Genomic DNA, 16,617 nt, shown 5'->3' on the forward strand with positions numbered 1-16,617 from the left:
TGGCCAAGGCTGGTCCCGAACTCCTGACCTCAGGTGATCTGCCCGCCTCGGCCTCCCATGCCCTTTCTGGTGAGCCACTGCACCCAGCCTCTCATGCCCTTTCTTAAGGCCTCTTTTTGCAATGTTCCTTCTCATTTGCTAAATAACTGTGCTAGTAGGGGGTCAGTAATGTGTTTTTGAAATCAATATTTAAAATATATTTATTCTGGTTTTCTCTGCTTCCAAGTAATTTCTCTTGTGCTTTCAGCCTCTGCTTGGGGAGTTCTTGGAGCTCCTTAGTCTTGGGACTGTGGCTGCCCCTGGGGGATGGGACCCCCAAGAACGTTGTAGTGGAGGAACTCAGAAATAGCAGTGTCATTGTTTAAAAGCTACTTGAGCTTTACAGTAGAGGGCCAGAGATAGCAGAGTGTTTCCGTACACTCTTTTTTTTTTTTTTTTTTTTTTGAGGCGGAGTCTCGCTCTGTCGCCCAGGCTGGAGCGCAATGGCGCGATCTCGGCTCACTGCAAGCTCCACCTCCCGGGTTCATGCCATTCTCCTGCCTCAGCCAACCGAGTAGATGGGACTACAAGCGCCCACCACAACACCCGGCTAATTTTTTTTTGTATTTTCAGTAGAGACAGGGTTTCACCGTGTCAGCCAGAATGGTCTCGATCTCCTGACGTTGTGATCTGCCTGCCTTGGCCTCCCAAAGTGCTGGGATTATAGGCGTGAACCACCGCGCCTGGCCCCGTACACTCTTCTTCAATTCACAGGTGGGGAAACGGAGGTCTGGAGACTGTGTACGTGCTCAAGATGCTGCAGCCCTGCCCTCTGCACCCGCACTCCGCAGAGGTGGCTCTGAGACAGCGCTGCAGGCTCCGACCTACACCACCTCCTCTGGGCAAGCCCTGCGCTTCCCCTCAGGGGAGCACTTCACATAACCTGGCGCATTTATGAAAACTAAGACCTTGACCTTGGTGCAGTACTGTTAACTGAACTAGAGGCTTTATTTGCATTTCCCCATCATCTAGTCCATTTAGCTTTGTGTCTTTTTTTTTTTTAACTGAAAAGGCCCTGAGTAGCTGTAGGAATCTTCCATTCTGCAGTGTTTTTTTTGTTTGTTTGTTTTTTGAGATGGAGTCTCGCTCTGTCACCTGGCTGGAGTGCCACTGCGCCTGGCTGCTAATTTTTGTATTTTTAGTAGAGACGGGGTTTCATTGTGTTGGCCGGGATGGTCTCTATCTCCTGACCCCGTGATCCGCCCACCTTGGCCTCCCAAAGTGCTGGGATTATAGGCATGAGCCACGGTGCCCGGCCATCTGCAGTGTTGAAACAATGTATTAAACGCACCGTGCTTAAACTAAGGAATAGACTTGACACCTGAGTTAACTGCGGAAGGTCAGAGGAGACACTTCTTCCCGGGCCAGCCTTCACACTTTGCAGGGCTTGCCCAGAGGAGTTGGTGTAGGTTGGAGCCTGCAGCGCCATCCCAGAGCCACCTCTGCACAGTTCGGGTGCAGAGGGCAGGGCTGCAGCATCTTGGGCACGTGCACTGTCTCCAGACCTCAGTTTCCCCACCTGTGAATTGAAGGTGTTGAGTTTGCTCCCTAAGGTCATTCCTATCGCTCTTGGGCCTCTGAGGATCTGTCAGGCCCCGGATCCAAGCTGGGGCCAGGCCACCTCCTTCCCCAGCTCTCTCGTCTCATGTTTGTGGGTGAGTGCACTGAGTCCCGGGGCAGCTGCAGAGCCACCTATTCTTTATTTCTTCACCCAGTGACCCTGGTCTGTGTGCTCACTGCCCGGGTGGCCACGCAGGCCCTGCTGGGGGCAGCGGGCCCGGCCTTATCAGAGCCACGTTGCAGAGGTGTTGACTCACGGCCTCACCCTGGCCCTGAGACCGGCCTGGCAGTGACTTCTTGCTCTGCAACTGCAGTCTCAGGCGTGTGCCGCAGGGGTGTGGGCATGCAGGCCCGTGTGAGCTTTGGACCGTGAAGCCAGTAACCTTCCTGCAGGGCCAGGCTGAGCCTATGTCCATCTCCCCGGGTGGGCGGGTAGCTGCCTGTCCCTGAGGTGAGGTGCTCGGGCTCCTTCCTGCTGGCCTGACTCCCAAGACCAGAACATGCGAGGACAACGGAGAACACAGAAGACAGAGCGAAACAGACAGCGCCGCATGTCCCTCTGGTCTGTGGGTCTCCTCCTCAGGGCACAGGGCGGGGGCCGGCCACACCCCTTTTGTCGATGGTTTGACTGGGACACGGCTATCCTCATGCGTCCTGTGCTGCTCAGAGAAGCAGAGCTGTGCCTTGCAACAGAGACCGAGTGTTCCCAAAGCCTCACGTGTACTGCCTGGGCCTTTACAGAGTTTTATTTTGTTTGCTGGCCCCTGATACGAGGTGTTCTAAAAGAAATGATCGCTGCCTCCTAGAGTTTTCCTGTGACTGGGCGAGAAGCTGGGAGGGCGAGTGAGTTTCCCCATCAGTGTAAATCACAGAAAACTGCACAGCAAGGCAGCGTCCGCGTTGGTGGGTGGCACGAGGGGAACCTGAAGTTGTGGAGGACTTGGGACAGGAGGAATCAGGCTGTGGGCTCGTGGGAATGGCAGAGGGAGGAGTGTGGTGCTGGCAGGACCTGGAGCTTCGAGTGGGGCCTGGCAGTGTCACCCGCATAGGCCGTGTGCTTGTGGGTGTGCCAGTGTGTGTGTGCGTGTGTATGTATGTGTGTGCACGGGGTGAGTAGTGGGATCTGGTCACTGCCTCTGCGGCAGTGACCCCTGGGGGGCCTAGGAGCCCCCCCAGTGCGTTCTTGAGTGTGGAGTTGGTGTGCCACATGCAGACCGCGGCGGCCAGTGTGTCCACGGACCCTCTAACCAGGAACGTGCAGGAACGCGCGGCTCCTGAATCGGCCGCCGAGGCTGTTTTGTCAGGAGGTTACCTGGTGGCAGTGCAGGCCCACTTCAGAAGTGAGGGGCTGGGAGGGGAGGTGGGCAGTGTCGTGTGGGGAGGGGTGTTGCTGCAGGGCCGCTTTCCTGTGACCCCCGGGCCTTCCCCTGACCGTCCCTCACTGCTGGCTTCTGCCCCCAGGCTGGCGCCCATGCGGCTCTACACGCTCTCCAAGCGCCACTTTGTCCTGGTGTTTGTCGTCTTCTTCATCTGCTTTGGCCTGACCGTCTTCGTTGGGATCAGAGGTAAGGTTCGATTTTTACTCAGTGAATCTTTTGCCATGTGCGGTCGCCCTGGCGTGTTGCTTTCTGTCAGCCCAGCTGTGCCCCCGTCTCCCACTGCTAAGGGCCCCAGCGTGGAGGGAGAAGTGCCCACAGGCTGGATGGGGTCCCAGCCCTGTGCTTCTAGCTGCTCTGTCTCTTGTGGGGGAGGTGCAGTAAGTAGCCCCAAGTGACCCTGGCCATGCCCTGTGCAGCAGCCGGGGGCAGCCTTGACCACATGCCTTCATTGGCCAAGCAAACATTTCTTTTTTTTTTTTTTTTTTTTGAGACGGAGTCTCGCTCTGTCGCCCAGGCTGGAGTGCAGTGGTGCAATCTCGGCTCACTGCAAGCTCCGCCTCCCGGGGTCATGCCATTCTCCTGCCTCAGCCTCTCCGAGTAGCTGGGACTACAGGCGCCCGCCACCACGCCCGGCTGATTTTTTTGTATTTTTTAGTAGAGACGGGGTTTCACCGTGGTCTCGATCTCCTGACCTCATGATCCGCCCGCCTCAGCCTCCCAAAGTGCTGGGATTACAAGCGTGAGCTACCGCACCCGGCCTGGCCAAGCAAACATTTCTAATCTGCTGTGCACTAGACCCAGCTGGGCGCTGGTGCGTCCAGAACATGCTGCCTGGTTGGGGAGACAGGCCACGGACGAGCTCCGATGCAGCTAATGGGGTGGGGAGGAGAGTGGGGGGGCTGATGGCTGTGAGCTTGGGCGGGGTGGCTGTAGGAGCAGTGAGATCATCTAGGCCAATATCCTTTCTCATGGATGGAGAACCTGAGAAGCCAAATGGTTTTCACAAGGTTCCCAGAGACCCAGGCGTCTTCAGCCCCGTGCACAGGGCAGGCAACCAGGAGCCTGACTTGTTTGGAGAGAATCTATTCTTGCATTGCTTTGTTTCCCTCTTAAATAAAATATCTTTTTCCATAAGGGTGATTTCTGGTAGATGTTATTTAATTTATTGACTTAATACTAAAATGTGAATGGCAGTTAGGCTTAACCTGTCCCAAAGGCAATTTGTGCCTCAAAAGGCTAGTTTCTTACCCAAAACCGGGTTGGTAAATGGACGAGGAAGCTGGGGGAGAGGGTGGTGCTGTTTATCTGATGGTGATGGTGATAATAGCAACTGTAGCCAACTTCTTTTCTTTCCCATTAAGTCATCAAGAAGTAAAAATTACATTAATTACAGCACAAGATATATCCATGATCTTACTTGATTTTCACTGCTATCCTTTAAGATTGGTAGGGGAGGCATTAATATTCTCATGGTCTCCAGTCTCAGTGGGACCTCAGCCACCTTCTGTTCTTTTAAGCCACTCTTCTGTCTCAAACGTCTGTGATTATATCAAACCCTCTCCACTCTTGCAGAAATGAGAAATGTAAAGTGATGCACCAAGGCTGAGATACAAGTGATGTCAGGTTTTCTACATCCCCTTCTTTCTTTCCATACAGTACTCTATTAGTCAGAGTTCTCCAGAGAAACAGAATCAATACGAAATATCTACCTATCTGCCTGCCTGCCTGCCTATCCTGTCTGTCTGTCTATCCTACCTGTCTGTCTATTATAAGGAATTGGTCACATGATTATGGAAGCTGAGAAGTCCAAAGGTCTGCAGTCAGCAAGTAAGAGGCCAGGAGAGCCCATGGTGTAGTTCCAGTCCAAGCCCAAAGGCATGAGAACTAGGAGAGCTGATGGAGTAAGTTCCAGCCGAGTCCAGGTCCGAGTCTGAAGGCAGGAGACCAGTGTCCCAGCTGGACATAGAGAAAGCAAATTCCCCCTTACTCAGCCAATTTGTTTTATTCAATGGATTGGATGAGGTCCACCCACATTGGAGAGAGCAATCCGCTTGACTCAGTCTACCGATTCACATGTTAATCTCATCCAGAAACAACCCACAGACACGATAGAATAATGTTTAACCAAATGTCTCAGCACCCTGTGGCCCAGTCATGTTGACACATAAAATTATCACAAGTACTCTGCTCCTGATTATTTTATGCGATAAGGTTATTATTATTTTAGAGTTAGGAGTACCTTAGGGACTATTGGCTTAGTAACTGTCATTTTGCAAATGAGGAAGTCAAGACCCAGAAAGCCTCGTTAGTGAAGACTAGAGTCCAGATTCTTCTTCTTTTTTTTTTTTGCCCAGGCTAGAGTGCAGTGGTGCGATCTTGGCTCAGTGCAACCTCTTCCTCCCCAGTTCAAACGATTCTCCAGTAGCTGGGATTACAGACACCTGCCTCCACGCCTGGCTAATTTTTGTTGGCATTTTTAGTAGAGACAGGTTTTCACCATGTTGGCCAGGCTGGTCTTGAACTCCTGACCTCAGATGATCCGCCTGCCTCGACCTCCCAAAGTGCTGGGATTACAGGTGTGAGTCACTGCAGCCAGCCAAGTCTAGATTTTTCTGATTCCCAGTTCTTAATTCTTTCCAGGAAACCAGACTGCCTTACCTCCTGGGTTAGGAGTTCACTCAGGTTGTGAATCTGTTTAAAAGGGGCCTCATTGTGGACACAAGCGTCTTTCCTACATTTGATATATCCTTCCCAGCATTCCTAAATGCATTCCAGAGACATGTTACTGCCTTGTATTTCCTTCTTTTGAGTGGAGGATTGTTGGCAGACAATCCTTCTGGCCATGGTCACTGAGGCAGCCCAGAAAAACTGACATCACCAGTTGAGAGTGATACGTTTTGGAACAAATCCAGTTCTAAATTAAATTAAAATCAGATTCACAGTGTTTCCATTGACTACTACTTTTAAGGCCGAAACTCTAAAGAAATCTGTGAAGCTTGGAGAGGATTCTGGGAAGACGGTGGAGTAGGAATCGATGTCTTCTACTTAGAGAACAGCTGCAGTGGCAGAATCTGTATGGTATAACTGTTTTGGAACTCCAGAGTCTGTTGAAGGCTTCCCACTTTGAAGGGAATGCTTGTACATTAGATTGTGGCTAATTTTGGTCAGTGCAGCTCTAAGCACAGTAGCAGGTACCCATCTTCCACTGCAGGCCTATAGCAGGCAGCTGAATGTGTGTTCCTAGAGCTTATAGAAACCAAGGTGGGTAAAAAAGGACCCTGTCCTCCAGATTATCAGGCATCTGTGCTCTGATCGCTGATGCTGCTTCTGATTGCGGAAGTACGACGAAGTAAGAGTGGCTGCTGCTGTTGTACCTCCCTCAATTGTTGGAAGCCCCTCCCCCGCTGGCTAACGTTACTTCCAGGGGATTTAAAGGGCTGGCAGTTTTTTTACCCCTTCATTTTTGTCTTTTTCCTTTCTCGGGAGTCAGACATCGAAGACCAGGACATTCAAAACTGCTAATACAGGGAAATTTAAAAAGTCACCACACCTGCCCAGAGGAAGGCACAGGCTCAGAGAAGACCTGAGAAGACCTTAAGTTTACATCTCAGGCTGATCCTTTGCACAGAGACAGTCTATAACCACAACAAAAACAAAAATTCAAAAATGAATAACAGCAAACTCTGAGGAAGGGGAGAGTCTGGTTTCCAGAGGTACGTTATTAGACTTAAGTGTCCACTTTTAAACAAAAGGTCACAAGGCGGCCGGGCGTGGTGGCTCACGCCTGTAATCCCAGCACTTTGGGAGGCCGAGGTGGATGGATCACGACGTCAGGAGATCGAGACCATCCTGGCTAACATGTTGAAACCCCATCTCTGCTAAAAATACAAAAAATTAGCCAGGCATGGTGGCGGGCACCTGTAGTCCCAGCTACTTGGGAGGCTGAGGCAGGAGAATGGTGTGAACCCGGGAGGCAGAGCTTGCAGTGAGCCGAGATCACGCCACTGCACTCCAGCCTGGGTGACAGAGCAAGACTCCATCTCAAAAAAAAAAAAAAAGTCACAAGGCAAACAAGTATGACCCATTGAAAGGAAAAAAATGAACTGTCAGAATCTGTCTCTGAGTAAGACCATTTGACAGATTTGTTAGGCAGAGACTTTAAAACAGCTGTCTTAAAGATGCTGAGGCAACTAAAGGAAGAGACATGGAGACAGTCAAGAAAACAATGTATGAATAAAAAGATAGAAAACCTAAAAGGAAACCACAAAGAAATTCTGGAGATGAAAAGTACTACGCTAGAGTGATGCAAAGGCAGATTTGAAGAGGTAGAGGAAAGAATCAGTGAATCCGAAGATAGGACAGTGGAAATTTTTGAGTCTGAGGAACAGAAAAACAAAAGAAAAATGAACAGAGACTGAGGGACCTTTGGGACACTATCAAATGGACCAACATACACACTGTGGGAGTCTGAGGAGGAGAAGAGATAGAGAATGGGTCAGAGAGAATATTTCAAGCAGTGATGACTGAAAACTTCCCAAATTTGGTGAATGTGAATATAAACATCCAAGAAGCTCAATAAACTCAAAGTAGGATGAACTCAAAGAGACCCACACCAAGATATAATCAAACTGTAGAAAGCCAAAAACAGAATCTTGAAAGCAGTAAGAGAGTGACTCATCACATACAAGGGATTCTCGGTAAGTTTGTCAGCAGATACCTCATCAGAAACTTTGGAGGCCAGAAGTCAATGGGCTAATACATTCAAAGTTCTAAAAGAAAACTGTTGGCCGGGTGCAGTGGCTCACGCCTGTAATCCCAGCACTTTGGGAGGCTGAGGCGGGTGGATCACCTGTGGTCGGGAGTTCAAGACCAGCTTGACCAAGGTGGAGAAACCTCATCTCTACTAAAAACACAAAGTTAGTTGGGCGTGGTGGCGCATGCCTGTAATCCCAACTACTTGGGAGGCTGAGGCAGGAGAATCGCTTGAACCAGGGAGGTGGAGGTTGTGGTGAGCTGAGATCGCGCCATTGCACTCCAGCCTGGGCAACAAGAGCAAAACTCCATCTCAAAAAAACAAAAAAACAAAACAAAACTGTCAATCAAGAATCCTATATGTAGCAAAACTGTCCTTTAAAACTGAGGGAGAAATTAAGACATTCCCAGATAAAATTTAAGGGAGTTACTACTAGTAGACCTGCCCTGCAACAATTGCTGAAGTGAGTCCCGTAGGTTGAAGTGAAAGGACACTAGACAGTAACTTGAAGCCATATGATTTCAGTAAAGGTAAATACTTGGGTAATTATAAAAGCTCATATTGTAACAATGGTGTATAACTCCATTTTTTTTTTGTTTTCAACATTATTTGAAAGACTAACACATTTAAAAGCCAACTATTACTGTAAAATCTAGTATTATAACTGGTTTGTAACTTCACATTTTGTTTTCTACATAGTTTAAGAGACTAATGCATTAAAACTCATGTTTTTGGACACAATATATAAAGATAGGCTTTTGTCACAATTGTGACAGCAGTTGAAAGAGGTGGGGATGGAGCTGTTATAGGTGCAGAATTTTTACATATTATTGATGTTAAGCTGGTATAAATTAGAGTGTTATAACTTCAGGATATTAAAAGAGGTACAAAAAGGCTATGAGACATACAGAGAACAAAGGCATATAGAAAGCAAAATGACAGAAGCAAGTTTCTCCTGAGCAGTAATTAAGTGTAAATAGATTAAACTCTCCAATTAAAAAGCAGAGGTTGGCAGAATGGGTTTTAAAACACTGTGCTCCAACTATATACTGTCTACAGGAGACTCACTCTAGATCCAAAGACACAAATAGGTTGAAGTAGAAGGATGGAAAAGGTTATGCCATGCAAATAGCACCACATGATCCAGCAATTTCACTTCCGTGTATATACTCAAGAGATTTGAAAGCAGGGTCTTGGCCGGGCATGGTGGCTCATGCCTGTAATCCCAGCACTTTGGGAGGCTGAGGCAGGTGAATCACCTGAGGTTAGAAGTTCGAGTCCAGCCTAACCAACATGGTGAAACCCCGTCTCTACTAAAAATACAAAAATTAGCCAGGCGTGGTGGTGCATGCCTGTAATCCCAGCTATTTGGGAGGCTGAGGCAGGAGAAACGCTTGAACCAGGAGGTGGAGGTTGCAGTGAGCCGAGATCGCGCTGTTGTACTCCAGCCTGGGCAACAACAATGAAACTCCGCCTCAAAATTAAAAAAAAAAAAAAAAGGCTCTTGATATTTGTACACCCATGTTCATAGCAGCATTATTCACAATAACAAACTGGAATTAACCACAGTATCCATTGACAGATAAATGGACAGAGGAATGAAATGTGGTATACACATACAATGGAATATTTAGCCTTAAAATAAGGAAATTCGGCCGGGCGCAGTGGCTCACGCCTGTAATCCCAGCACTTTGGGAGGCGGAGGTGGGTGGATCACAAGGTCAGGTGTTCAAGACCAGCCTGGCCAACATGATGAAACCTCGTCTCTACTAAAATAAAAAATTAGCCGAGCATGGTGGTGAGCACCTGTAATCCCAGCTACTTGGGAGGCTGAGGCAGGAGAATCGTTTGAACCTGGGAGGCAGAGGTTGCAGTGAGCCGAGATCCTGCCATTGCAGTCCAGCCTGGGCAACAAGAGTGAAACGCTGTCTCAAAAAAAAAAAAAAAAAAGTAAGGAAATTAATACAGAAGCTATAATATGGATGCATTTTGAGGACATTATACTAAGTAAGCCATTGGAAAAAAGATAAATACTGTAAGATTCACTTATATGGGGTACTTAGAGTAGTCAAAATCATCAAGACAGAAAGTAGAGTGGTGGCAGCCAGGGGCTGGGGGAGGGGAATGGGGAATTGTTTGATAGGCACAGCGTTTCAGTTTTGAATTGTGGAGATGGATGGCAGTGATGGTTACAGTGAACGTATTTACTACCACTGAACTGTATACTTAAAAATGGTTAAAATGGGCATGGCGCAGTGGCTCACGCCTGTAATCCCGGCACTTTGGGAGGCTGAGGCGGGCGGATCACCTGAGGTCAGGAGTTCGAGACCAGCCTGATCAACATGGTGAAACCCTGTCTCTACTAAAAATAAAAAATTAGCCGGGCGTAGTGGCACATGCCTGTAATCCCAGTTACTCGGGAGGCTGAGGCAGGAGAATTGCTTGAACCTGGGAGGTGGAGGTTGTGGTGAGCTGAGACTGTGCTGTTGCACTCCAGCCTGGGCAACAAGAGCAAAAAGAAAAAAAATAGTTAAGATGTCAAGTTCTTAGATCTATAGAAAAAAATGGTTAAGATGGCAAATCTTATGTATATTTTATCACAATAAAAATTGGGAAAAAAACTGAGGTTCACATACCATTATTTCAGTTAAAATGTTATGCTTTCCTGCTTATATTAGCATATATTATGTTTATAACCCTTAATAAGTATTTTTGGAAGACTGGATTAATTGGATGAGCAGATAAGTGTGTCTCAGGTTTTGGAAGAAATCTTTATATTTTACAGAATATATAAGACAGAGTCTCTATAGTTAATGCCTTCTTGGGCCCATGCATGTAGAGGGAGCTCTCGTTGAGAGCTTAGCAGGGCATTTCCTGTGGAAACCCTCTGTGTCGTATGCCAGTCATGCTGGTTGACTTGTGTTGGGAAGTCGTGAAGCACAGCAGAGTAGATATTCGGTGTCTGTGTTTGTGTGTTTATATCTTTTACTTACACATTGTATAATCTCTAAAGAAAAACCAGATAAATTAAGGTCATCTCCATGTAATGTATGAGTCTTTCTTGGAATTTGGAAAAAAATACTAAATTATCAATATCACTATAATCTGCTTTTGTCCTTTTCTGTTACACTTTAGGACCTAAAGTGATCCAGACTTCTGCGGCTAATTTTTCACTAAATAATAGCAAAAAGGTAAGACTGGGTCTGAGTGGCAGCTGGGTGGTGGGGTGCATTATAAACCTCAGGTCACTGAGAAATGGTTCTGCTTAGAGTCTTTAAGGTCATCTGCCCGTGCCTTGCGGCTTCTCAGGCAACACATTTCTTCTTCCACTGTCAGCCGCTGGCCCCTGGGTTCTTGTCTGCCAAAGTCACCATTTCTGCTGTAATAAACACCTCAGTACTTAGCAAGATGGTGGTATTACCTCTTAGGGAGCAATTGTTCATTTCCAAAGAGTGGTTAACTTATCCTGATTCCTTGCCTCTATAAGTCCTATCAGATTGTAATTTTTAATAATGATACTACTCAGGTGTCTCATCTTTCTTATATTTGCCCAGGTTAAGAATTGGCGTCTGTCAGGTTTCTAATGGTACATTTCTTTCTAATGATTACTTTGTATTCCTTGTGTGAACTCAGTTTAAATGAGAAATCCTTTAAAAAATACACCTTAACTTGGCTGGGCGAGGTGGCTCATGCCTGTAATCCCAGCACTTTGGGAGGCTGAGGCCAGCAGATCACGAGGTCAAGAGATTGAGACCATCCTGGCTAACATGGTGAAACCCCATCTCTACTGAAAATACAAAAAAATTAGCTGGGCATGGTCGGGGGCGCCTGTAGTCCCAGTTACTTGGGAGGCTGAAGCAGGAGAATGGCGTGAACCCGGGCAGGGGAGCTTGCCATCAGCCAAGATCGTGCCACTGCACTCCAGCCTGGGTGACAGAGCGAGACTCCGTCTCAAAAAAAAAAAAAAAAAAGCCTTAACTTTTTACCACCTTTAGAGAAAACCAGAAGTTCTTTCAATTGGAGAATTTTGGTTTCCTTGAATAAATACTAACTTGTGAGAGCCCGGACAACTAAACCTTTTTTTGTGTGTGAAACATAACTTTACCTATAAACTGAACACAGTTGCCCTACATCTTCGAGGCACCATGATATATATAGTTTAAATCTGATTATATGACCCCAAATCCCCCTTCTGTCTGTTCTCACAGTTCCCTGCTAGTTTTCTACCCTTATAATTTTGCAAAAAGTCAAAAGAAGAAAAAGTACTAAAACTTATACCATTTGATTCTTCTCTTTGCTACTGCTAGTTTGAAAGGGCCCTCTGCATAGCCTGTTTTCACATTTCCTTTGCATTGCTTTATTTTCTTTCACTGTTGGCGTGATGATCTGATTTGAAGAGGTGCCACCATGGGCTTTCCTGGTAGTAGTTCATCTTTTACAGTTTCTGTCTCTCAGGGTGTGAGTCTCTTTTTGACACTGAACACAGCAGCCATTCCACTGAACTGACTTGCTTCCAAGAGACCATCCTCACTTCACTAAGACAGTAGCTCATTCCTGGAGAGATTTCCTGCCTTGATGGTTTTTAGGCAAGTCTTTAGTCCTAGGGAGTTTTATTGAGACCCTGACAGAAGTATTAAGACACAAAAACACATTCATTTGAGACTAGCCTGGGCAACATAGGGAGACTGTGTCTCTACAACAAATTTAAAAATAAGCTGGGTGTGGTGGGGCATACCTGTAGTCCCAGCTACTTGGGAGGCTGAGGTGGGAGGATCACTTGATCCTGAGAGGTTGACGCTGCAGTAAGCCATGATTGCACCACTGCACTCCAGCCCTGGGTGACAGAGCACGACCCTGTATTTAAAAAAAAAAAAAAGAAAAGAAAAAGAAAAAACACATTCACCTCCAAAGACGTTGCATTCAAATAATGCTTTTCTTTGGAACCATGGGTGGGCTGCTTCAGTAACTCTCTCTGTGGCCTGCTGCTATTAAACACCAATATTACGTCTTTCAAAAGATACTGCAGAAGAATCACTGGCAACATCATCACCCCTAATTTTTCTCCCCAGGGGTGTTAAGATTTTCTTTCAGAAAGCTAAAAATAGCAGACGTCAAAGAGCAATTTGCCTGGCATATTGATACTAAAGAAATAATTCTTGGCTGGGCACGGTGGCTCATGCCTGTAATCCCAGCACTTTGGGAGGCCGAGGTGGGCTGATCATGAGATCAGGAGTTCGAAACCAGTCTGGCCAACACAGTGAAACTCCGTCTCTACTAAAAATACAAAAATTAGCTGGGTGTGGTGGCAGGTGCCTGTAATCTGAGCTATTTGGGAGGCTGAGGCAGGAGAATCACTTGAACCTGGGAGGCAGAAGTTGCAGTGAGCCGAGATCATGCCCCTGCTCTCCAGCCTGGGCAACAGAGCTAGACTCCCGTCTCAAAAAGTAATAATTCTTGAGATATATTATCTTGTAAATATGAAAGCATTCTTTTGGTATTCTTTATTATCTTATTATGTATCTCATCATTCTGCTCATTTTATTCTTTTTCCAAGATGGCTTATTTCTTGGTATTTAAGTAAGTGTATTGTCCCCAAGGGTCCAAGTGTGGAAAGTGTCTGCTTAGAGATTTCTGTGAGAGACAGACATGAATTGCTGCTGGAAGTTAGTCGTTTCTTCTGAAAGGCAGAGTGTCACTTATGTTGTTGAAAGGAAAACCTCATGGCCGGGCGCGGTGGCTCACGCCTGTAACCTAGCGCTTTAGGAGGCCGAGGTGGGCGGATCACAAGGTCAGGAGATTGAGACCATCCTGGCTAACACGGTGAAACCCCGTCTGTACTAAAAATACAAAAAATTAGCCGGGCGTAGTGGCGGGCGCCTGTAGTCCCAGCTGCTTGGGAGGCTGAGGCAGGAGAATGGCGTGAACCCAGGAGGCAGAGCTTGCAGTGAGCCGAAATCGCGCCACTGCCCTATAGCCTAGGCGACAGAGCGAGACTCCGTCTCAGAAAAAAAAAAAAAAGAAAAAGGAAGACCTCACGTATTTCTGTTTCAGAGCTAACACTGAAGCCTTTTTTGCTAAAAGTAAAGTTTGTGTGTTAAAATGATGTATTTGGTAGACTCAATGAAAAGGTCACATGGATTACTTTGTTTTTTTTTCTTCAGCTAAAGCCAATTCAAATACTTTCAAATCCACTGTCTACATACAATCAGCAACTATGGCTGACATGTGTTGTTGAATTGGATCAATCAAAAGGTATGGAGCTTGACATTTTGGAATGATTTTTCTTTGTACGAAGAAACATCGTATTTTAGATGTTGACTTCAGAATATTTGGACAAGTGCTCAAAGATAGATGTATAAGGATGTCCATTATTATTTATCATAGTAACAAATTGGAAACCCCTTAAATGTCTTCCAGTGGGAGAGAAAGTTGCGATAGATAGACATCCTCCGTAGAGTCCTGGTCAGCTCAGCTCAGTGGCTGCATGGTGTCGGTGCTATAGCTGCCAGCCTTTTTCAGTGAGGATCTGGGAGAGAATTAAGACCTGATGTCCTAAAGTAATGGTTCTGGCCCCCAGGGACACTTGCCAATGTCTTGAGACAATTTCGTCACACACGGAGAGGAGGAGTGCTCCTGGCGTCTAGTGGGTAGAGGGCAGAGGTGCCAACACCTCCCCCCCTTCCACAACAAGGAATTCTCTGGCACAAAATGTCAGTGATGCAGAGGCTGAGAAACCCTCCACTAATGCATCCATTGTTTATGATGAATTAGCTTCTGTCAATCTACAGTGGCACTAGTTTTATATCATCCTAGGGAGAATTGAGAAGATACCCAAATCATTTTCTGTTCTGTGCTTCTCATGAGACACTCTGGTTGAGAAAGAATTTGAAAAGATAACCCCATGACCACAGTAAATGAAGTGAAACAAATATATATTACAAAAAAATTATCCCCTCTTTGTAACATTTTAGAAAGCAAAAAATTCATATTACTGCGTATTTGTATGTCTAGAAAATGGTCTGGAAGGATAGACACGAAATATGAATTATGATTATCTCTAGGTGAAATTCTTAGTATTTAATGCTATCTTTATGATTTTTTAAAATGAGAATATAATTAGAAAAACCTATAATCAGAAGAAATAAGAAATCTGTTTCTATTTTTGGTATAGAATTTGGTAAGTTAAAAATGTATGTGAGAAATTAAAAATATAAGTTCATTAGTCGTGAAATATTTACCCTTTTTGTGTGTGTGAAGTGAAACTGATGGATCTGAAGTGCAGGTTTTGACATAGACCCCTGGGTGCTGGGTTGGAATCTAACAGAAAGGCTTTTACTTTGCTGGGCAATTAAGAGATTTTCAAATGTGCTGAGGCCAATGTGGCCTAAGGACCTTATGGGCTTTCTGTGTTTTCCTGGCTCCAAGGTCATTACGGAGCCAGGAAGGCACCTTTGTAGGTGTGATGTGCCTGGCATGGTCTCTAACACTGAATTTTTTTCTTTTGTAGAAACTTCTATTAAGACAAGCTTTCCCATGACTGTTAAAGTCGATGGTGTAGCTCAAGATGGAACCACGATGTACATTCATAACAAAGTTCACAACCGGACAAGGACCCTCACATGTGCAGGGGTGAGTGTGTGGGGTGAGCCCCACAGTCAGTCCTCAGGCCGCGTACACATTTAATTACAGAGCCACTTTCTACTGTAGAAGATAGCATGGTAAGAGGCTTCGAGAAATTGTTCTTAAGTGGAAAAAAATGGAGTCATACCAAAGATGGCATGAGAAAACTTACTTATTTTTATAGTTGGATACCCTTAAAAATTCTTATAAACGTACACATTCATTCACACATCCATAAACACACGTGTACACACATATGCATGCACACACATGTATTGCCAGCCACTCTGAGCATACGTGGTACTTGTTTTTACTGTGTGTGTGACTTTCTGCCCAGCGTGTCCCTAATGAATGTTATGGGCTGCCTCCTCATACGAACATCTGCCACTGGCTGTGGTCACTGTTTTTTTTTTTTTTTATTTTTTTATTTTGTTTAGAGGCAGGTTTTTGCTCTGTCACCCAGGCTGCAGTGCAGTGGCACAGTCACAGCTCACTGCAGCCTCAAACTCCTGGGCTCAAGCAATTCTCCTACCTTAACTTCCCAAGTAGCTGGGACCATAAGCATGTTGCCACAGGCCTGACTAATTTTCCATGGTCACTCTTGACTGAGGCTTTGGGTTGTTCCCAGCCGAGTGATGCATGCCCTAATCCGTCTGTGTGAAGCCGAGTACCTGGGCCTCTTGGGGGTCAGGGGCCTGCCTTTTTGAGCATCTACTTCAGAGCACAGTGTGGCTAAGGGGTAGGAAACCTGGGGTCCACAGTGGGGAATGAGCCCTCACGCTTGATTTCATTGGCACTGTATTCTGTTCAGAGTCCAAAGAATCAGAGCCAGATTCCTGCTATAGCAAGGAGTCCACCTCAGGCACAACAGGTTATTGGCAGCGTGGAGAACTTGGAGAGCATCAAAACAGGGCAGTGCATTTTCTTACAGGATTAGAAAAGTAATGTCAGAAGCCAGATGGCAAGTAGTTTGTCTGCTAGGTGTCATGTCAAGTACCGTCCACTCATTGTCTCATTCAATCCTCATGGCAGGTCCATGAAGTAGAAACTACTATTAGAGCCTGTTTTGTAGAAGAAGAAACTGAGGCTTAGAGAGGTCTAAACCATTGCCCAAGGTAACGCAGATATTAAGTGCAGGGCCCAGGATTTAAACCTGTGCCCTTTTATTCTGAAGCTTGTGGCCTTAACCACCATGCATACTGGCTAGTTACTAGTGATACATATACTGGCCCTGTTTTTCCTAGCAAGAAAGAATCCAAGGGCTGG

General features: G+C 46.2%; 1 protein-coding gene across 7 annotated transcripts in view; it reads left to right on the plus strand.

Moving 5' to 3' along the window:
- Positions 1–16,617, plus strand: part of TMEM181 (transmembrane protein 181) — a 98,235-nt gene that overhangs the window by 32,110 nt on the left and 49,508 nt on the right. For 6 of the 7 annotated variants that reach the window (XM_032161449.2, XM_032161475.2, XM_058435635.1 and 3 more), the window contains exons 2-5: positions 3,061–3,164; positions 10,867–10,922; positions 13,893–13,983; positions 15,239–15,360. In XM_032161449.2, coding sequence (XP_032017340.1) covers positions 3,061–3,164; positions 10,867–10,922; positions 13,893–13,983; positions 15,239–15,360 — 373 coding nt within the window. The remainder of the gene's footprint in view (positions 1–3,060; positions 3,165–10,866; positions 10,923–13,892; positions 13,984–15,238; positions 15,361–16,617) is intronic. The other variant, XM_032161483.2, reaches the window with a different exon arrangement.

Source organism: Hylobates moloch, unplaced genomic scaffold (assembly GCF_009828535.3).
Source record: "Hylobates moloch isolate HMO894 unplaced genomic scaffold, HMol_V3 SCAFFOLD_2, whole genome shotgun sequence".
In the NCBI taxonomy this organism is placed as follows: Eukaryota; Metazoa; Chordata; class Mammalia; order Primates; family Hylobatidae; genus Hylobates; species Hylobates moloch.